This window comes from Salvelinus namaycush, chromosome 40 (assembly GCF_016432855.1).
Source record: "Salvelinus namaycush isolate Seneca chromosome 40, SaNama_1.0, whole genome shotgun sequence".
NCBI classification, from domain to species: Eukaryota; Metazoa; Chordata; class Actinopteri; order Salmoniformes; family Salmonidae; genus Salvelinus; species Salvelinus namaycush.
In genome coordinates this window covers 2,510,829-2,534,116 of record NC_052346.1, presented here as the reverse complement: position 1 = coordinate 2,534,116, position 23,288 = coordinate 2,510,829, and the positions used below count along the sequence as shown (strand labels likewise).

The following is a 23,288-nucleotide window of genomic DNA, read 5'->3' as shown; positions in this document are numbered from 1 at the left end:
CAATGCTGCAGAATTTCTTTGGTACCTTTCCCCAGATCTGTGCCACGACACAATCCTGTCTTGGAGCTTTCCGGACAATTCCTTCAACCTCATGGCTTGGTTTTTGCTCTGACATGCACTGTCAACTGTGGGACCTTATATAGACAGGTGTGTGCCTTTCCAAATCATGTCCAATCAATTGAATATTCCACAGGTGTACCCCAATCGAGTTGTAGAAACATCTCCAGGATGATCAATGGAAACAGGATGCACTTTCGAGTCTCATAGCAAAGGGTCTGAATACTTTTGTAAATAAGTTATGTTTTTCATTTTGAATACATTTGCAAACATTTCTAAGAACCTGTTTTCACTTTGTCATTATGGGGTATTTTGTGTAGATTGATGAGGATTTTTTTTATTTAATCCATTTTATAATAAGGCTGTAATGTACCAAAATGTGGAAAAAGGGAAGGGGTCTGAATACTTTCCGAATGCACTGTATATAACGGTTTCACTCAAGTCATTCACACCCCTCACTATTGTCATTGCTTACACTAATTGCACCGTTTGTCTTCATAACCTGGTTCAAGCATTCATGACAGTACCCTGAAGAAGGCACAGTGATGCCGAAACCTTGGTGTTTTACCCAAGAAATGACTGGGAGTTTTTATATATAGATCTTGCAACTCTCTTTATGTATTTTGATAGCTTACAAATAAAAGGGAGTTAACATGACAAACATCACATCCTGGAACGACAACAGATACACGTTGATTGATTTAAACATCGTTTCATATTTGGTTGGTTTCCTGGACACAGATTAAGCCTCGTCCTGGACTCAACTGCTACTGTTAATGGAGAATCTCCATTGAACATCATTCTTAGTCAAGGACCAGGCTTAATCTGTATCTGGGAAACTGGCCAAATAAGTGGTAGCCAAAAATCTTGAGCACAGAAAACTGCAAATCATGAGCACACTCAGATATATACCTAATCGTTATCTGTGTAGATGAGCACAGCATCACATTTACATTCCAGTGCCACATGATTTAGCTTATCTGGTATTGCACAGAGTGGCGCATTAGGGTTGATCGTCCCGCTGCAGAAGACAGGGTTTCAAACCGTACACCATTTCAATGTGCAGGGCACAGGAGGTTGGTGGCACCTTAATTGGGGAGGACGGGCTCGTGGTAATGGCTGGAGCGGAATTAGTGTAATGGTATCACATTCATCAAACACATGGTTTCTATGTGCTTGATGCCATTCTATTTGCGCAGTTCCAGCCATTATTACGGGCCGTTCTCCACTCAGCAGCCTCCACTGGTGCAGGGGCATACATCAAGTAGGCTATTCTTAACGTCACACACATAAGATCAGGGTCGTATTCATTAGTGCATACTGTAGCAAAACGTTATGCAATGGAAAAGGAAAATTAATGCTTGTTATTGGGTAAGTTCAGGGAGTCACTCCCTGTTTCAGTTAATTTTCTTCTGCTTGATGTCAGTGAATACGACCCAGAAAAGTGTTCAAACAAGGTATTACTGTCAGGGACGGATATCCTGCCTGTACAGCAGCAGGGCCTCGTTCAGGTCAGAGTAACGTTACTGAACGTTCAGATAAAAATGTATTGTGTACAACATGACTGGCCAATATTATAGACATATCAGAATTATGAGTTGTGCCTGAATAGGAAATTGAGTCAGCTCTATCAATTCTATAGTGTATATCTGTTTTTGAGTGTTTCACCTCACTGAATACGCCTGGGGCACATTCAGCAGGGTGCAACATTGTGGGATGTTCAGATAGGCTTGTCTGTTCTACATAATATATTTCTATCTTGCCTGTAGAATAAGGAACCATGCCAGCTCTATTAATGACATTTCTATCACCAGTTTCTGAACATTTCCCCTCACCAAATACATGTAACAATAGCGGGAAGGTCAAAGATGCATTGTCCAATCACAGCAAGATTTTTGGTTATGATGTGTCCACTGTCCAGCCATATCAAAGCAAAGAGAGTTCAGGGGTGTGGAGAAGCTCCTGTCCTTGGTCTGAGTCTCTGAGGGCGAAGACTGTCACACCTGAACTGTACGCTGCAGGGATCACGACATGGCTCATCCTAAACTGATCTTCATCATCATGGTCTTCCTCACGAATCATCTGCCTCAATTGACCTAAGGGAGTAAAGGACCACACGCACACAAACGCACAGGTGTGCACACACACACACACACGCACACGTCATTGACATCCTGTTTTGGCAGAACTAAATTGTTTGTGTGTTATTCTGAGACAAAGAGTGAGAGAGAGAGAGAGAGAGACAGACATAGGGCGCCTTCCTCTGCCCAGGCGTTACTGACGCATGCCAGATCTTAAAGCGGCTGGATAGGTATTTTATATAACACAGTCGATGACATGGCACACAACCATTGATTGATGCATGCAACATCTGAGCAGGGGAACATGACCAGAGTAACAGAGAGCGGTGAAATCTCTCTCTCACCCTCCACATCCAGGGCTTTCCAGCGTGGGTCAGACTGGTTGTCTGATAGGCTAGACAGAGGGGTGTCACCTGTCAATCTCAGCAGCACATCCTCTCGACGTATCAGCAACACAGATTCACTGCAGAGTCGCTGATGGACCTCCCGCTCACTCACTGGGACATAGAATGCATGAAGTCACACACAGGCTATACTCTCACACACTCACACACACACACACACCTTACCCACATCCAGGGGGTTGGTCATATAGACAGTGTCGGGTCCGACCCCAAAGATGAGTTGGTGGTGCCATGCGTCGGGAACCTCCTCTCCCTCTGGCACTGCCAGCTGCATGTTCATTGTGGCCACGGGCACTGCCCCTTTCTGGATCCACTGTGCCAGCCAGGGTACCAGCCTCACCCGCCGGCGAGGGTGGAGGGCGAAGTGGCGACCCAGCACGCGCCCACCACTGGCCTGCTCCGCCCCAGCTATCAGCTGTGCGTGTGTGGCGCCTGGGAGAGTGGAAGAGACAGAGAGGAGGGTGCATCACAGATATATAACAGTGGAAAATAAATACACAAACACACAAACACGCACACATACACACAAACAGAGTTAACAGAGCATTTGGTGGTCATGGTTGAGGGCCTGTGGTCCAGTTAGAGAAATTGTGGTATAATGAGGAAGTTCTAAGGGTTGTGGTCAGAGTAGACTGCTGGATGAGTGTTGTGGTTGGCTGTTGTGTTCAGTCAAATCAGGGTTGGGGCCAAAGATTCTTGTCATAAATTGTGGTAATTAGGTTAGTTTGCGGTCAGGTGATTATTGTGAAAACAGTGCACGGTTGTTAGCTAAATAGAACAAGGACAGTAAGCGGTCAATGGTCAGTACCAGCCTCGCTCCGGGAGAACAGGTAATCGGGCAGCGGCGCCTCGTTCCTCCTCAGGCACGTCCGCACACACCGGTCAGCCATCTCGGGTGCCACAATGATGCCGAGGGCCTGTAGGACGTCCACTACGGCCGTTGCCCCACAGGCGGACACTCCTATCTGCATGGTCTGCCTCTCCACTGCCTCCTGGATGGACCATAACATAGCCCTTTGTCCCTGCCTCTCCTCTCCATCTTTGGGACATTGGGATGCACAGCAAGCAGTTTCAGTCTGCTTCTCCTCATGAGGATGCTCTCCCTCCATCTTCACAAACCAGACCTGCTGAATAATGACTTCTATGATGATCATATTTATTTTTTAGACTGCATTGCATATTGATATGTTGGACCGATATAGACTCTTATCAGAATCACTGTTATGAGTTGTATAGTTATGCTAGGTCTGTGAGAATCGCACACGGAGCCTTTTGATATGAATCTACATTTGGGGAACCTTACAGTACATGTTCTATTTAAAGGCAAATTGTCTCTGGCAGCCAAAACAGCCAAATACACCATCTAAACTTAAATCGATTCTCAATTGGCCTACGGTTTTAGAAACATAAAAGCCCTTTACTTCATATCACATCCCCCCCCAAAAAATTCACAAATGCAAAATATACACTTACTGTCCACTGTTTTAATATAGTTGCAGAAGACAGTATTTTTCAGTGACAACAAAGGTGTAATCATTAGCCAAACAGTTGCAACTAAAACTAGTTTGTATTGGACAAATTCAGGTAGGTCCCTCCCCAATTCGTTCCGTTTGCTTCCGTTTAAGAAATGTTTTGCGTCCTTCTTCCGTTTACACCAAGGGTTGGAATCCAAATAATTTTCCAATTGTTTCGTTCTGAACAGAACTATTTTTTGGGTTCCGTTCCAGTACTGTTCCAACCAGCAAAATAAAGTTCTGAACCAGTTTGAACCAAAACAAGTAAAGGTTTATATCGTTCCTTTCTGTTACTTTTTAAACCTCTGAAATCGTTATATATATTTTATTTTTTTACATTTAGCGCCACATTAAATTACTTCACCAATCAATGTGGATAGAGCAGCTTGCTATGGAGTGGGCCAGATATAGTTGTTTACATGCATTGGACAGACAAGTGTAGGGTGCGAAATGTGACTTAAATTTTGCAGCTGGGGAGAGAGCGAGAGAGGGTGGAGGAGGAGGCTTGGCTTGAAGCGCTGGACATCTTGCATTATCTGAATTAGGCCAGAGATACGGCAGTGAAAGGGAGCAAACGGAACGGAAGATGGCGGATAAGAAAAAAAGAGGAACATATTATGAATAAATATGGAGTGGGGGATTGCACAAGACTTCTGGAAGATCTGATGAGGGAGAAGATGGCGGACAAGAAAAAAAGGGGAATATGTTTTTAGTGAATATGGAATGGAGGATAACACAGAACGTTTGAAAGAGCTAAAGGAAATGGAACGTGACGTCGAGAAGGAAGTGAGTGTAGAGGGAAGCGGTGTGGTGAGGAAGGTTGGTGTCAAATGCAAAAAGAGGGATACGTGCTCCAGTAGTTCAGAGATTGAACGTGACAAGAGTGAGGATGAAGTACCTGCGGTGAGGATTGCCGAGTTCGAGCCTCGTCCCAATGATGACAAGGATGATACTGGCCCAGCAGGAGTTAGATTTGTGGAGAGAATGGATCCTTGTATTCTGTCTTGTATTCTGAGGTTGGGGACTGTTGAGTCGGTGAAAGTAACGCAAAGTGGACTCGTGATGATTTATTGTGTTCCTTCCATCCAGAGGAACTGTGCGCTCTGGACCACGCGACTACGGACAAGAACTGTGACTTGCTTTGTTCTCCGGAGCAGGGCGCCGTTGAAAGGATTGATAACGGGGGTAGCATTAAGTGTTGAGGAGGATCAGCTGAAAGTGAAGATTCCTGGTGTCTGTGACGCCCTCTGTGTGGTGCGACGCAGACCCGGTGTGGAGCATGGTGAAACGGAGAAGACATTGTCCTGATGAGTTTTGCCCGACAAGGTCAAGTTAGGATGTGTCAGTTATCCCAGATATGAGATATTTTGTTCTGAAAATACTATGGTGTTTTAGGTGCCAAGCTTATGGTCATGTTGCAGCAGTGTGTATGATGGAGATTCCTAGATGTGAGAAGTGTGCAGGAGGGCATTAGAGGAAAGAATGTGAAATATGGGTGGAGAAAGTTGTGTGTGTTACCTGTGGGGGTGCCATGTGGCTGAAGATCGGAGGTGTCTAGTGAGAGAAAGGCAGGATGAAGTTGTCAGAGTAGTACAGAAAGTATTGTATGCTGAAGCAGTGAAGAGAGTGGTAGAGGAAGATGGGTACAGGGTTAGGGATCCTAAGAGGATTCCTGCAAGTAGGCAGAGACCAATAGAGAGGGATGGGAATAATATGTACTTCAGTAAGGTGGGTTTCTTAGCATTCATAGCCATGGTTGTCAACTGCAGAAATGGAACGTAAGTCACAGAAAATAGCTGTTGTGGTGGCAGCTGCAGTACTTGGGATTGGTAGTACTTGGGATTGGTGGTAGTTTTCTGTCTTCTCAGACCGTTGGCCTGTAGTAGGATTAGATTGGGTTAAATAGTGGATTGGGGTGGTGTTTTTTAACTTCGTAAGGGCTAATAGTTGGCATGGTATGAAGGAACTTTCAATGTCTGAACTTCTGAGAGTTGGCTTAACATTGGATCAGAGCTACAAGCTTGTGTGTGCCAGTAGCGGTTAGGGTGACCACATGTCCCGGATTGTGCGGTACAGTCATGCATTTTGACCCTTTGTCCCGCAACAAAACAATCATGTCCGACATTTTATCAACAAATTCAAGCAACACTAATTTAGAAAAAAGGTTAATTTGTCTCTTATTTTAGTCACACATTACAACTTGTCTCTTGCAGTCACAAAATATATATAACATAAGCATGTGGTAGCCTAAGCCTACTGGTAATGTTAAACAATTCTCCAATCGTTGTTGAGATTTAATATTCTGCGCAAGACGAGAAGTAGGCCAATGTCATAGATAGGCCTATTGTCAACCAATCATATTTCTTAAATCCTTTTGGCTTAAATTCCAGCTAAACTTGAAGAGGACATTAGGCCTAACTGCCAAATGTTTTTAATAATGTAGGCTAAAATATCCAGGGAATGTCCCGCAAAATCATCCTGTTGTCCTGCATTTGGGTATTTTAAATGTGATCACCCTAGTAGTGGTGTGTGAGTAAAATCACTGGGGAGGACAAGCCCCCCCCCAAAAAATGAATTGCGTTGTTTGCTCTATAACCTGTTAGTTCATATACGCATTGACACCGTGATATATAGGCCTAAGGCCAAGACAATAAGACGACACAGTGGCAAAATAAATTCAACCACACAATTGTTTCATTCCAAAACCAGAGAGCAACATCTGTCCGGTGATGTCCACAAAACATATTGCATGTAACAAACAGTTACATGATCTACAGCAAGGCCATGTTTCCAACATTTTCGGACTACGAAAAAACGATACATTTAGAACCAGAGAGTTACCGCAAGTCGTAAAGAAAACAGGAGCTTCCTCCACTATTCCAGCACCATTTCAACTTCAACATTTCAACATCATCTCATCACCTATGCTTAGTCTAATACAGTGACAACTAAAAGATAACAAAAACGAGTTAGTCCAATCAACTTGAACTAAATATGGTGTGGCTGTCCATGGTTCTGATTTCTGTGTGTGTGAGTGTGTGTGTTTGCAAGTAGAAAAAACATGTTGACTCACCATACTTGTAGAAACGCCAATGCCATCCTCTTCTTTCATGATGCCTAAACAGTCTATGACTCTCTCATACAGTACACAGTTTTAGTTTTTGTTGTCCTAGGCTACCTGGCTAAAATGCTTGCTCGCTACCCTAACTTAATTTCAGGAGCAACAATGCACCAGGCCAGCTAGTAAACATTAGCATACTACATCTAGCTACATGTTGAACTTCCATCCTCTCAGGTCAGGGGCACAATGTATGAATTTATGGTTGGATCAGAATCGCCGTTATAATCATTGGGCAGTACGGAGAATTAAGTAAAACCACAAGTCCAAATCCCTATCTCCATGACATTTGGTTTCTGATGTGATTGCTCTGAAGCCAAATCCAAACTGGCTTCCTTTGATACTTTTTTTTGGCACACTATGACCGTTCACAGCTGAGATAACTCAGTTTAGCTCAATGCTGGTTGGCTATTATTTAATAAAGGGAGGCCAAATGCTTGCAACAATGTAATAATCTATGTTGACCAGACAGCATCAAATAGATAACTGTTTTGTTCGCTCTGATGCGTTCTACGGTGAGATACATTCAGCTTGTTGAATAACACTTATGAAACACAGAGAGACGAAAGATAAATTATTATTATTTTATTTTTTACAAATTATTTTTTGTTGTAATTTCTTTGGGGAATTCTGGCTTCCCTTGGCATCCATGAATACACGCCACTGGTGTGTGCGCAGAGTGCCACCAGAATTTAAATAAAAACACTTAGCTTTTTGTACTTAATGAATCCAACGTAAAATGTGATAACTATAGTATCCTTAACTAGCATTGAAAAAGTGAATTAATTCTTCTCTAATAAAAAAAGCGGCGCAGATCCGAGTCCCTTGTGAGAATTTGTCTGCCAGTGGGTAACCCGTCTCTACCATTCGTTCTATTGACCAACGTGCAATCACTGGAGAATAAACTGGATGAGCTCCATTTGAGACTATATTACCAACAGAACATCTTATAAACTGTAATATATTATGTTTCACTGAGTCGTGGCTGAACGACGACTCTGGGCTTTCCGTGCATCGGTAAGACAAAACAGCTACCTCTGGTAAGACGAGGGGTGGTGGTGTGTGTCTATTTGTCAATAACAGCTAGTGTGCAATGTCTAATATTAAGGAAGTCTCGAGATATTGCTCCCCTGTGGCACAGTACCTCATGATCAGTGGTGAAAAAAGTACCCAATTGTCATACTTGAGAAAAAGTAGAAATACATTAATAGAAAATGACTCAAGTAAAAGTGAAAATCACAGTAAAAGTAAATATTTAGTATTTAGTTTTAAATATACTTAAGTATCGAAAGTAAATGTCATTGCTAAAATATACTTAAGAATCAAAAGTTTAAATGATTTAAAATCCCTTATATTAAGCAAACCAGACAGCATCATTTTTATTTACGGATAGCCAGGGGCACGCTCCAACAATCAGACATAATTTACAAATTAAGCATGTGTTTAGTGAGTCAGCCAGATACTTTTGTGAGTCAGGGAAAATGTATGGAGTAAAAAGTACAGCATTTTCTTTAGGAATGTAGTGAACTAAAAGTAAAAGTTGTCAAAAATATAAATACTAAAGTACAGACACCCCAAAAAACTAGTAGTACTTTAAAGTATTTTTACTTAAGTACTTTACACCACTGCTCATGATAGCTGTAGACCCAACTACCTACAGCGGTTCCTCCTTTAAAAGTTGCGTGCTGCTGCAGCATTCTGTGGCACGTCATTTAATTCTCAGCCATTTCTTGTTACTGCAAGTTATTGCTAGTTTGACCACCAGAGAGCATCTTTGAGAAGCATGATAGTATTCCGTATTGGCATTAACAGAGAATTTAAAACCTTTTTTGTAATAACATAGTATATGGGGTTGATTTTAAGAAATTTGACTTAATTAATTTGATTAATATTACGGTGTTTCCATTCAGAGAAAAACGAAAAACGAAACCCTAAGGGTTTCCATTAGGATTGAATGGAAAATATGGCGCTGTACAACGTGATTGTCGGGAGTAGGCTACAAGATTGGAGGACTCTAAATTGTTAGCCTTCATTAGACAACTTTGTTACAATATTTCTGTAAATCAGTGATATTTATTCCCATAGTAATTTGTTATGGATCCATAACTAAATCAACATCTTTATTTTATTAATGAAATGAGTAGGTGTGTCCAAACTTTTGACTGGTACTGTGTGTGTATACATATATATATCTTTTCTTTTTTTTACGAGAAATGCCATGGCGGCCGCGGTGCAGTTTAGAAGTAGCCTAAAAACCCACAACCCGTGTCCAATACATTTTCACAAAGTAGCCCAATTTAGCGAGAAAACCGCAGACATGGCAACCCTGCTAGGGACCTTGACAAACTTCGCAGTGAGTGATGAACCTAAAAACACATTAAGACTGATGGCTATAGCTATGCTCAAGTATGCTTAATTAATTTGATTAATATTATGATGTTTCTACTCCATGAAAAATGAAAAACCCTCTGAGTTTCCGTTAGGATAGAACAGAAAATATAGCGCTGTACAACGTGACGCTCATAAATTCAGAGCATTGTCAGATTGTCGGTTTGTAAATACAGACGTTTTGCTCTCGGAGCACACTGGACGTTCGGGCCGAGGAGTAGGGTTGATTTGAGCGTTCTGGCCTTACAACAGCAGTCAAGCACCCAAGCTAACGTTGGCTGGCTACTTACAGACACAAATGAGATCACTCTGACCATTTTACTTGCCCTAGCAGAGCTGGTAAGGCAGTTTTCGTGTTAACCAGAGCGTTGGTGACTGTAAATGTGCTGCTGGAAACAATTTAATTACGCTTTTTTCCCGATGTTTACTGACACCGGCCATATTCAACGGGTGTTGAGTGCTCGTAAAGTAATTATTCTGCGCTCTGGTACACTCAGACGAGAGTGCTCTGAACTCTGTGTACATTAGATAGTAGGCTGGACACATGACATTTTTAACAACATTCTTTTCTGATAAAAACTAGTTCATTGCATGCACCGTGGAGCCCAGTATCATAATATTATTTATCCTGATTATGATGACTGACCGTGTTAGAATAAAAAAAACAAGGCTTAATCATGCTCTCTCTCTATCCATCTGTCACTCGTCTGCAGGTATGTTTTGATGTGAGAGAGGAAGCCAGTCCCGTCATCGCCACCTCACCCGCTCTTAAGATAACCTTCGGGCCAACTGGCTGGTTAGGAGACACCGCAATTGTGATGAACTGAGAGAATATTAGGGTAGCACTGTAATTCATGAATCATATGCTGTCTGCCGCTGTTCTTACCTCTCTCCCCACCTCGTCTTTCTTCCTCGTTTTATAATGCACACCATATGTGCATTGATGTACAGATTGAACTTGTATTTATAATATTACAATTATAATAATTATAATGCATTTATGTATTCATAACACCTGGATAATGAACTTCATTCAATAAAACGTTTCACATTCTCCACTGGTTGAATTTAAGTATCTCATTGAAATACTATCCTGTGTCCTCAGATTAATGGTAATATGTATATAGGACTTGCATCCTTGGCACAATAAAGTTATTATATTCTACTCTATCCATAGGCTTCATTAATGCCATTCGGAATTGAAGTTGATACAACTATGATAGCTGAGGTTCATAGATTGGTATGAATATTAGTTCAGAACCTAACGTTTTAGGGTCCATACACAGATCGGCTACATACTGTAGCTAGCTACACATCCATAGGCATACAGTTATTTTTATCCTCCACTACACAATAAGCAAGTAAACTGTTAGCTAGCTATGTTACTTCAGCTGCATTGCAAGGCAAGCTTACACAATTGTACATTACATTTGCAGTAAATGCTTTAGCTAGCTAGATTCTTTACATCCACTGTTTCACAAGATGACAGCCTGGTTTGCTGGTTTTCTCAGGAGTCCCTAAAACATCAAACAACACGAATTACAAATTCATTCTCCTAACACTAGCTAGCTGGCTAATGTTAGCTAGTCAGATAACTTGATAAATAGCAATTTTCGTAAATTAACTTTATGACAAAAAAATATGCACAAACGTTTGACTCTACATTAACATATTCCTTTCAATTGTAATTGTTTGCTTGACTTGTTATGACGTTATAACAACTTACATTTGGTTCCACTGTAATGTTTTGTCAGCCATCTTTGTTGAAGAACGCCACCAGAACACGGGTGGCTCACGTCAAAATTCGTCTTTGGAACCACTCGACATGATTGGTCATATAAAAACCTTGGGACCCAAATGCATAATGAGTGCTCTACTCCCCCTTGTGGTGGTCTGGAGCAATGACACTATGACGCTGGGTACCTCTAAGTCCCACGGTGCAAGCTCGCAAAGGAGGAACCAGTGTAGCAAGAGAGTTTTCATCTATATTTTTTCATAGCTGTCTATTTACCACCGCAAACCGTGGTCATAAGCAGGAAACAGGAAAATGTTCATCCAGAAAACTTAAAAATGTAGGAAAACTTAAATCTATTTTACCAGCATTTCACATGTGCAGCCAGAAGAAGAAAAAGAACGTAGACCACCTTTACTCCACACACAGAGATGCGTTCAAAGCTCTCCCTCACCCTGCATTTAGCAAATCTGATCATTCTATCTTCCTGATTCCTGCTTACAAGCAAAAACTAAAGCAGGAAGTACCAGTGACTCGCTCAATACGAAAGTGGTCAGATGATGCGGTTGCGATGCTAGAGGACTGTTTTGCTAGCAGACTGGAATATGTTCCAGGATTCCTCCAATGGCATTGAGGAGTATTCCACCTCAGTCATTTCCTCAATAAGTGCATCGACGACATCATCCCCACAATGACCATACCAACCAGAAGCCACAGATTAACCAGAAGCCCCTATTACCAGCCTGTTCAACCTCTCTTTCGTATCGTCCGAGATCCCTAAAGATTGGAAAGCTGCCGCGGTCATCCCCCTCTTCAAAGGGGGTGACACCCTAGACCCAAACTGTTATAGACCTATATCCATCCTGCCCTGCCTATTTAAAGTCTTCGAAAGCCAAGTTAATAAACAGATCACTGACCATTTTGAATCCCACCGTACCTTCTCCGCTGTGCAATCCGGTTTCCGAGCCGGTCACGGGTGCACCTCAGCCATGCTCAAGGTACTAAACGATATCATAACCGCCATCGATAAAAGACAGTACTGTGCAGCCGTCTTCATCGACCTGGCCAAGGCTTTCGACTCTGTCAATCACCGTTTTCTTATCGGCAGACTCAATAGCCTTGGTTTTTCTAATGACTGCCTTGCCTGGTTCACCAACTACTTTGCAGACAGAGTTCAGTGTGTCAAATCGGAGGGCATGTTGTCCGTACCTCTGGCAGTCTCTAATTGGGTACCACAGGGTTCAATTCTCGGGCCGACTCTTTTCTCTATATATATCAATGATGTCGCTCTTGCTGCGGGCTGCGGGCTGATCCACCTCTACGCAGACGACACCATTCTGTATACTTCTGGCCCTTCCTTGGACACTGTGCTAACTAACCTCCAAACGAGCTTCAATGCCATACAAAACTCCTTCCGTGGCCTCCAACTGCTCTTAAACGCTAGTAAAACCAAATGCATGCTTTTCAACTGTTCGCTGCCCGCACCCGCCTGCCCCGACTAGCATCACCACCCTGGACGGTTCCGACATGGAATATGTGGACAACTATAAATACCTAGGTGTCTGGTTAGACTGTAAACTCTCCTTCCAGACTCATATTAAACATCTCCAATCCAAAATCAAATCTAGAGTCGGCTTTCTATTTCGCAACAAAGCCTCCTTCACTCACGCCGCCAAACTTACCCTAGCAAAACTGACTATCCTACCAATACTCGACTTCGGCGATGTCATCTACAAAATAGCTTCAAATACTCTACTCAGCAAACTGGATACAGTCTATCACAGTGCCATCCGTTTTGTTACCAAACCACCACTGCAACCTGTATGCTCTAGTCGGCTGGCCCTCGCTACATATTCGTCGCCAGACCCACTGGCTCCAGGTCATCTATAAGTCTATGCTAGGTAAAGCTCCGCCTTATCTCAGTTCACTGGTCACGATAACACCCACCCGTAGCACACATTCCAGCAGGTATATCTCACTGATCATCCCCAAAGCCAACACCTCATTTGGCCGCCTTTCCTTCCAGTTCTCTGCTACCAGTGACTGGAACGAATTGCAAAAAAAAATAATAATAATAATTTGCTGAAATTGGAGACTTTAATTTCCCTCACCAACTTTAAACATCAACTATCTGAGCAGCTAACCGATCACTGGAGCTGTACATAGTCCATCTGTAAATAGCCCACCCAATCTAACTACCTCATCCCCATACTGTTTTTATTTGATTTACTTTTCTGCTCTTTTGCACACCAGTATCTCTACTTGCACATCATCATCTGCTCATTTATCACTCCAGTGTTAATCTGCTAAATTGTAATTATTCGCTCCTATGGCCTATTTATTGCCTACCTCCTCATGCCTTTTGCACACACTGTATATAGACTTTCTTTTTTCTACTGTGTCATTGACTTGTTCATTGTGTTATTGGCTTGTTTATTGTTTACTCCATGTGTAACTCTGTGTTGTTGTCTGTGTCACACTGCTTTGCTTTATCTTGGCCAGGTCGCAGTTGTAAATGAGAACTTGTTCTCAACTAGCCTACCTGGTTAAATAAAGGTGAAATAAAAAATAAAAAAATACAGGCAACATCCGCACCGAGCTAAAGGCTAGAGCTGTCGCTTTCAAGGAGCGGGACACTAATCCGGATGCTTACACGAAATCCCGCTATGCCCTCAGACTAACCATCAAACAGGCAAAGCGTCAATACAGGACTAAGATTGAAGCCTACTACACAGGCTCTGATGCTCGTCAGATGTGGCAGGGCTTGCAAACTGTTACGGACTACAAAGGGAAACCCAGCCGCGAGCTGCCCAGTGCCTCGAGTCTACCAGAGGGGCTAAATGCCTTTTATGCTCGCTTCGAGGCAAGCAACACTGAAGCATGCATGAGAGCACCAGCTGTTCCGGGCAACTATGTGATCACGGTCTCCATAGCCGATGTGAGCAAGACCTTTAAACAGGTCAAGATTCACAAGGCTGCGGGGCCAGACGGATTACCAGGACGTGTACTCAGAGGATGCGCGGACCAACTGGCAAGTGTCTTCACTGACATTTTCAACCTCACCCTGACAGAGTCTGTAATACATACATGTTTCAAGCAGACCACCATAGTCCCTGTGCCAAAGAACGCGAAGGTAACCTGCCTAAATGACTACCGACCTGTAGTACTCACGTCTGTAGATATGAAGTGCTTTGAAAGGCTGGTCATGGCTCACAACACCATCATCCCAGAAACCCAAGACCCACTCCAATTTGCATACCACCCCAACAGATCCACAGATGATGCAATCTCTATTGCACTCCACACTGCCCTTTCCCACCTGGACAAAAGGAACACCTATATGAGAATGCTATTCATTGACTACAGCTCAGCGTTCAACACCATAGTGCCCTCAAAGCTCATAAGGACCCTGGGACTAAACACCTCCCTCTGCAACTGGATCCTGGACTTCCTGACGGGCCGCCCCCAGGTGGTGAGGGTAGGCAACAACACATCTGCCACGCTGATCCTCAAAAGGAGGACTCTACTGAGATGAACTTGATCAACCAAGTTGATTTCACCTTTCTCTCAATGCCACACACTTGTCACTAATTATCAGGACTTCCCTGACAGGCTCATTCACACCTTTTTTGTACTTAAATCCTGTCCTCAGTTTTTTTTTTACAGTTGTGTGTGTCCAAGTTATGAGAAAGTTTTTTTCCTATTATCCATGTATATTTTCTTTAAGTCATAAAATGAAGATGTCATGTAATTTCCTTATTTTTGTTATTTGAGATATATTGGTTTAATAGTAATTCTTATCACCTTTACCTTTTATGTTATGCAACCTGCTTGGAATGCATCTTCTTTGCTGCAGAACCACACACAAATCCAACTTTACCATGTCCAACCACAAGTCCTCAATAAATATGTGAACTTTGGCACTGTCTCTGTCGTCAGCTTGCTCTCTGACCGGTGCAGAGAACCCCCTGGTGACATCTATCCAAGCAGTTACCCATCTTGGGTTTATTAGACTATTTTTCAGCAGCCATATTGGATATGACCACCAGGGGGTAATGGACTAAATCTGCGATGGCACTATAGCCAAAAATATCCGTATTTAAACATGTCCTAGCTGTGTGTGAAATTTGGTGGCTGTATCAAAAAAGTATTTTTATTTTTTTACATAGCTGCTGGAATATGATCAAAATTACTTCAATATGGCCCATATTATGGTCTTACGAGTATCTTATGATCAGAGCTATTGTCTACCTGTGGGGTTTATTTAATGAGTAAATAACATTACAAAGTAATTTTTATATTGTTTGAAATGATTTTACCCTATTTTCCAACAGGACATCTGGATGGCTGGTTGACTGACGGGCTTCCCAGACTGGCTCCAATCTGTAGCTAATGTTCATTATGCTATCTAGTGTTAGTGTACCAAGTGTGATACTTGTATCATAAAATGGAACAATTATGTCACCCATCCCTGGACTATACCGTAAATTAGGCGCTAAAGCTAGTTTGCGTCTATGAATGGGTTAATTGACACGTGACCATGGTAGCTCGCTACTGTATAGCAAGCTAATCTTATCAAGAAGTCCCAAAGAGAAGTCTGCACAAAACCGAATGTAACGTATTTTTTTTAAGAACACTAACCTTAACACGAACCTAGATTTGCTCTGCTTCCTGATGTCTGCACTTTTACTGTAATTGCAGAGTATGCAATGACAAGAAAAAGCAACTGTTCTGCATTCTATATTTAACGTTGATTCCGGTTGGTTTGGTATATCCTCTGCCTGGATTGGACGAGAACATTTCCATGATGTATTACTATTGGTAGACAAATATGTCAATCACTCATGGCACGCAATGAATACGTCTTGGAGCGCAGTTGTCTGTACCTACGGCAGCGAATGAGAGGGGTGAACACTATGACCACACGAGGGCAGTGATGTCCACTATTTTCCAGGTAAGACATTTCAAATCACAAATGACTGTCTACATAAAAGTTGAGGGATACTTTTATTACCTTCACTTTCATCCTCATCAGACTGACTGTTACAAAAACGGCATTTTGTTCTGGGCAAAACACGTTAACTAACAGGTATGTTTCTGCATTTACTTCTGTTCAATGTCAAGTGGAGGTCAATTATTTATGAATGATTAAATCAAGAATAACAGCATTTATGAAGTCCATCTTTAACAATTTCTTGATTCAATTAATGTTGTCATAGAAAGTTGCACCTCTACATTCGCAAATGTTTGTGTTTCATTTGAAAGTTGTTCATGTATGACATAGCGTTGTAAAACAGGTTCAATATAGCCAGTTAAAGAATTATACTGGCAGATTGCAGGCTAAAAGTACATTAACAATGTCATTATACAAAAACTTGTATGTATACCGGTATTATGTTTGTTTGTTTGAATTATTGTCTTCATTATCTCCATTATTTTGATGTAGGTTTAACAAAAGCATGTGGACAGTAGTTGGCATGTTGGCCTCTGTGTGCCTCACTGGTAAGTCTGTTACTATACTCTGCCATACAGACATTTAAAAAATTCAGAAAATAGTGATTGAAATGGATCATATGGTGAGAATTCCAGATATGTATTTTTCAACATGGCACCAGTACAATTGCAGGCTAAGCACCAAAACAGAACAGGTTGCTCCTTGGTATTTTCAACCTTTCTTTCAATAAACCCCAGAAGCCTTCCTAGATGTGGTCTCAAATTCAGAATAGCATAATACAATTAATCATACTGTAGCGATCTTTGCTATATGGGCCACATTATAATTCCCACCAAGTGTTCGCGACCCGGGTTTGCTTTCCTTCCCCGTGCTCACTACATTGGCTCACTACACTACTCACTACATCAGAAGTAGGATGGCGGTTGTGAGGCCATCAGAACGCAAGGCCCGGACGTGTGAGGGGGCTGAGTAGTCGAATCATGGGTACGTGCCTTCCCATTCGGAGGGGCAGTGTAACGAGCCTCGCTATATGAGCCACATTGCAATTCCCACAAAGCGAGTTAACCCTATTGGAAAGATGAGTTGGGTGTTTGCCTTTCATGCCAGTGACCCAGGTTTGTTTCCCTGTCCCACCATTCCCTACAATACCATTGGTAATACAAAGTAGGCATACAGTCTATCAAACGTTGAAGGTTTGGCCTAGGTAGAATTGAATTAACTAGACACAGACTCTGGAAAAGAAGAAGGGAAACCTGACACAGCCACAAGACCACAAGAGTCTGAAATTCAATCCCAAATACGTGCTAGTAGTTAAACCACATATGTACCTAGTAAACATGTGGTTGCAGAAAGCACATTATATGTGGTGGCCAAGATATGAAGATGTCTTCTTGAAATGTTATGTAACACAGACACTAGCCACCATCTCCCAATGAGGTTTCGAGGCGGCACTTAAAAAGCTGTAGTGTACCCGTACAGACAGGCTAAAAAGCCTTATCTGAGGAAGTGTAGGGGGAAATTGCGATACTATTGTTGCCGATTGTACCTGAACTAAAACTTATTATTTTTTAAATGGTGAGCGAATGTGTTTTCAGCACTTTTAACTCCAAAACTAATTTTTGAAAGGCTCCCTTGTCCAGTAAATCCCTAAAGCAATGTTCCCAAATCTAGTGGAACCCCTTTTGCCAGAAGAGTGGAGGCTGTTATCGCAGGGGGTACCAACTCCATATTAATGCCCATGATATTGGAATGAGATGTTCGACAAGCAGGTGTCCACATACTTTTGATCATGTAGTATACATATAGAATCTTAATACATATGGTATTGACACCTCAGTATTGTGACAATATTGTATCATGAGGTTCCCGGCAATTGTCAGCCCTAATCTGAGGCGCTTGTGACGTAGCATTTATCTTCTGTCTAAAACTGTCAAGGGATATGAGACAGGTGTTTTTTTCCCATTCACCCAAAGGATCCTGTGTGGCTCAGTTGGTAGAGCATGGTGCTTGCAATGCCAGGGTTGTGGGTTCATTTCCCATGGGGGACCAGTATGAAAAAAAAGTATGAAAATGTATCAACTCAGTACTGTAAGTCGCTCTGGAGAATGTAAAATGGGTATTTAATGGATTCTGTGAGTGCCCTTATTGGACAAGAGGTCCTACTCCCTTAGTCTTGCACTCCCAGTAAACAACCCACCCTAGTCTGGCAGAAGAGTGACCACACAGTTGTCAACTACTAGATCGATGACAACACTGTTAACACTGTGTCGGCCCCTCGCTATCGGAGCACAACTCAGCTCTTCCTGAACATAGAGGTTTGGAACTGCTCCCTGCTCATCGCCTCTGTCACAGACGAAGGAACATTACTACATTACTACAAGTCTTCCACTAATTTACGCTAATGTTATTCTTACCATCGCCGGTGAGTGATGCCGGTGCCGTTCCCTTCTGTTTGAGTAGTTTTCAATTGCTTTTTTAATGTCATACATGAGAGATTTTGGCTGAATAATAATGATTAATATCTCGAGTTAAAATGAGATTCTGCTTCGTTTCATTTGTCATTGTTCATTTGAATGTTCATTTGAATGTTCAATCATCAATTCATTCCCTCATCTCATCACTGCATGAAAAGAGGGATCTACAGTATGATTATGAAATTTGAGGAAATGTACCATATTTGCAGAGATTTGACTTGTGTCCACCAATCTACAACTCAGAAACACAAGTTGTAAATGACCTGAAAACATCCCCTCCGTGTCCACACCAGCAAACTACAGCACACATCTACAGTGTCCCATCAGTGAAGGAAGCTCTGCTCATGGAACATACCACTGTGAGGCCAGGGAGGGGTATCCTGAAGGGACCCCCCCCCCTCCACCCGAGTCACCAGGACAACCAAAGGGGTCTCTACCATCTAAGCAGCACTCTCACCGTGGATAGCACCGAGAGCACAGTGGTGATGTGTGTGGTAGAGCACCCGTGACTGCTAAACATCTGTTACCTGCCTGACAGGGAAGCCCAGTGTAAACATGACTGGTCATGTTCCAGGTCGTCTTTATTGCAGTCGCACTGCACAGATTAGGGTGAGGTAAAGAACCCCTGACTGCTTCTCAACATTACTGTTACTTGCCAGTGGAAATATGGCTGCGGACATGTTCCAGGTTGTCTGTGTTACAGTCGGACTGCATAGAATAAGTGCTCTACAAATGATCTTGCATCCCAAATAACTACTCATTATGTGATTTAAGATGAGCAATTATACACCTTGCCTTGCTCAAATTGATCACCTCAAACACGTTGCATGACTCTGTGGACACCTTCTAGGTTGTCTTTATTGCAGTTGCGCTGCACAAATTGCTACATATGGAGCAGTGTTTAGCGTAAGGGGGAGAAGGGCCTTGGTCAGGGAGGTGACCAAGAACCCAATGGTCACTCTGAATGAGCTCCAGAGTTCCTCTGTGGAGAAGGGAGAACGTTCCAGAAGGACAACCATCTCTGCAGCACTCCACCAATCAGGCCTTTATGGTAGAGTGGCCAAACGGAAGGCACTCCTCAGTAAAAGGCACATGACAGCCCGCTTGGATTTTGCCAAAAGGCACCTAAAGGACTCAGACCATGAGAAACAAGATTCTCGGGTCTGATGAAACCAAGATTGAATGCCAAGTGTCACGTCTGGGGGAAACCTGGCACCATCTCTACGTGAAGCATTGTGGTGGCAGCATCATGCTGTGGGGATGTTTTTCAGCGGCCTGAAAGAGGCCTGAAAATAGCTGTGCAGCGACACTCCCCATCCAACCTGACAGGGCCTGAGAGGATCTGCAGAGAAGAATGGGAGAAACTCTTCAAATACAGGTGTGCCAAGCTTGTAGCGTCATACCCAAGAAGACTCAAGGCTGTTATCGCTGCCAAAGTACTGAGTAAAGGGTCTGAATACTTATGTAAATAAGGTATCTGTTTTTGATTTTTAATAAATTAGCAAAACATTTTTTTTTTTTAACTGTTTGCTTTGTCATTATGGGGTATTGTGTGTAGATTGATGAGGGAAAAAACTATTTAATGCATTTTAGAATAAGGCTGTAAGGTAACAAAATGTGGAAAAAGTCAAGGAGTCTGAATACTTCCCAACTGCACTGTATATCCCTTCTGCTCAGAAGAGAAAATGCAGATTATCCATCGAGATGAGTGGCCTATATCTCCAGCATCTTCCCCGTTCTTGGCTGTGGTTGGAACAATTACGGTGTTAATAGGACTGACAACATTACTACTGATGGTCAAAAGGTGACAGCAACATCACAGCTCAAGTGTAAATACAACAATTCTCCCTTCTCTCCTACTAAAATGAAATGGTGCAGTTATTGTTGTGTTTTATTAATACGAAGACATGTTTTTAAAAAACTAACCACCTTAGAACCTCATTTGTCACATGATTCACCTACCAAAAGGTACATTTCAATAAGTGTTGCAGGTCTCCACATTACATTTTCAGAGTTGCTCCTCTGTCCTGACCAACTGTGTTTTTCTTTGTTGTCTTTATGCAGGGACCGGCGTCTGATGATCCACAGAGGAATACACAAGCCCCTCTAGGAACATGCTCGATTCACCTATCCTCTCCTTTCACCAGAATGCACGCACACAGACCCTTCTGTCCTCATCCATTTTGGATAGAGTGTCTGGGAGGTGCATAGGAGTGTCTGGGGGGTGCATAAGAATGTCTGGGAGGTGCATAGGAGTGCCTGGGAGGTGCATAAGAGTGTCTGGGAGGTGCATAAGAATGTCTGGGAGGTGCATAGGAGCATCTGGGAGGTGCATAAGAGTGTCTGGGAGGTGCATAAGAGTGTCTGGGAGGTGCATAAGAGTGTCTGGGAGGTGCATAGGAGTGTCTGGGAGGTGCATAAGAGTGTCTGGGAGGTGCATAAGAGTGTCTGGGAGGTGCATAAGAGTGTCTGGGAGGTGCATAGGAGTGTCTGGGAGGTGCATAAGAGTGTCTGGGAGGTGCATAAGAGTGTCTGGGAGGTGCATAGGAGTGTCTGGGAGGTGCATAAGAGTGTCTGGGAGGTGCATAAGAGTGTCTGGGAGGTGCATAAGAGTGTCTGGGAGGTGCATAGGAGTGTCTGGGAGGTGCATAGGAGTGTCACGGAGGTGCATAGGAGTGTCTGGGAGGTGCATAGGAGTGTCGTTGGCAACCTCATCTGACTACAGAAAATCACTCAAGCTTTGTCATTCAAGTTAAGTTGAGTGATAAAAATGACTTTTGTGGTACTACAGTATTTGGGTAAACTGTCATTAGTATGAAGTTACATTGTTTTGGCTGGGACTCAGCTCACTCAGTATTCAAAACAGGTACTGTAGGTTGCGTTTGGGACGGCTCTCCATTTTTCTCTGTACTGATAGGGCAGGAAATATCTACTTTGCGAGGCTTTCAAAGTCCTGCTTTAGTTTTTAGTTGTATGCTAACCTTTTGAGTATGTGCATACATCCTAATGTGTGGCTGATCTGATAAGACAGGGTCAGTGTTAGGTCATATCATAAAAAGTGTGTTTGTGTCCAGCCAAATACAAATATGAGAACATTTAGATGATGTTTCTAATTCCACATCTATCTCAGTAGTTGCATTGCATATTGTCCAGAACAGTCATGATTGTAAAGAAGATGAGACAATAAATGATGACAATTTAAAGGCCAGCTGGCTCTTGTCTGCCTCTTTGATCCTTATGCCACATGTAAGTAAAGTAAGCCTTGTCGGAGCCTGTTTCTATAGTGGGAGGCATCTTGGTCTACAAGTACATGTACACCCTATGGACGCAGGTTGACATTTGTCATGAGTCTTGCCCTGGAGGCAGAACTAAGCGGTTTCTACTAGATGGGCCAGCTGCCAAGTAAAAATTGGCTATATCATAAAAATCGATGTTAATTTAAGGTGAAGCATTAGGGTTAGCAGTGTGGGTAAGGTTAGGTTTAACATCTGATTTTATGACTGTGGCTGTGCCAGCTAGTGACCAATAAATGCCAACCTGCCTATGGACAGGACACAGTGCTGAGTGCCAAGCAGAGAGGCATTTCATAACTTGACCGGGGATCAAAACCCTAACCTTCCAATCTTAGGGCAGACACTAACCACAAGGCCACTGAATTGGTTGATGAGTTGGTTGGTATGCCACATGTGCCAATCGTATTTTATGTTAGAGTTGGATGATGGTTCTTGTTCCTACAAAAGGTCACACCCATCACAACTGATTGCTCAATAGTTCATAGCAATACTCTAATGCTTTACATAGTGATGATTGATGACTATTATTTGGGCAAAGCAACATACTTTTGTATATATAGTGTATGTGGACACCCCTTCAAATGAGTGGATTCGGCAATTTCGAGCATACAGCCATGCAATCTCTATAGACAAAAATTGGCAATAGAATGGCCTTACTGAAGAGCTTCGTGACTTTCAGGATGCCACCTCTCCAACAAGTCAGTTTGTCAAATTTCTGCCCTGCTAGACCTGCACCGGTCAACTGTGCTGTTATTGTGAAGTGGAAACATCTAGGAGGAACAACGGCTCAGCCGTGAAGTGGTAGGCCACACAAGTTCACAGAACGGGACCGCCGAGTGCTGAAGCGTGTTGCGCGTAAAAATCGTATGTCCTCGGGTTGCAACACGGCTGAGTTCCAAACTGCCTTTGGAAGCAATGTCAGCACAAGAACTGTTTGTCGGGAGCTTCATGAAATTGGTTTCCATGGCCGAGCAGCCGCACACAAGCCTAAGATCACCATGCGCAATGCCAAGCGTCGGCTGAAGTGGTGTAAAGCTCGCCACCATTGGACTCAAATGGAATGACAAATAACGCTTCACCATATGACAGTCCAACAGACAAATATGGGTTTGGCAGATGCCAGGATAACTCTACCTCCCCAAATGCATAGTGACAACTGTAAAGTTTAGTGGAGGAGGAACAATGGTCTGGGGCTGTTTTTCATGGTTCGGGCTAGGCCCCTTAATTCGAGTGAAGGGAAACCTTAACGTTACAGCATACAATGACATTCTAG

The 23,288-nt window shown here is 42.8% G+C and overlaps 1 protein-coding gene across 1 annotated transcript; it reads right to left on the bottom strand.

Moving 5' to 3' along the window:
- Positions 1 to 1,233: 1,233 nt before the first annotated feature.
- Positions 1,234 to 16,058, bottom strand: LOC120033581. Its single transcript, XM_038979989.1, has 5 exons — positions 15,936 to 16,058; positions 3,351 to 3,666; positions 2,708 to 2,974; positions 2,483 to 2,635; positions 1,234 to 2,153 (listed from the first exon to the last, which is right to left on the bottom strand). The coding sequence occupies exons 2-5, from the start codon at positions 3,649 to 3,651 to the stop codon at positions 1,984 to 1,986; spliced, it is 891 nt and encodes a 296-aa protein (XP_038835917.1). The 5' UTR covers positions 3,652 to 3,666; positions 15,936 to 16,058; the 3' UTR covers positions 1,234 to 1,983.
- Between the last annotated feature and the right edge of the window lie 7,230 nt (positions 16,059 to 23,288).

What these genes read in the sequence shown, in the direction of transcription:
- LOC120033581 (XM_038979989.1), bottom strand. Translation starts at nt 3,651, where the DNA reads ATGGAGGGAGAGCATCCTCATGAGGAGAAGCAGACTGAAACTGCTTGC. An exon ending in GACCAACCCCCTGGATGTGG is followed by an intron (nt 2,636 to 2,707) that starts GTAAGGTGTGTG and finishes TCTATGTCCCAG; the next exon opens with TGAGTGAGCGGGAGGTCCAT. An exon ending in GAAAGCCCTGGATGTGGAGG is followed by an intron (nt 2,154 to 2,482) that starts GTGAGAGAGAGA and finishes TTACTCCCTTAG; the next exon opens with GTCAATTGAGGCAGATGATT.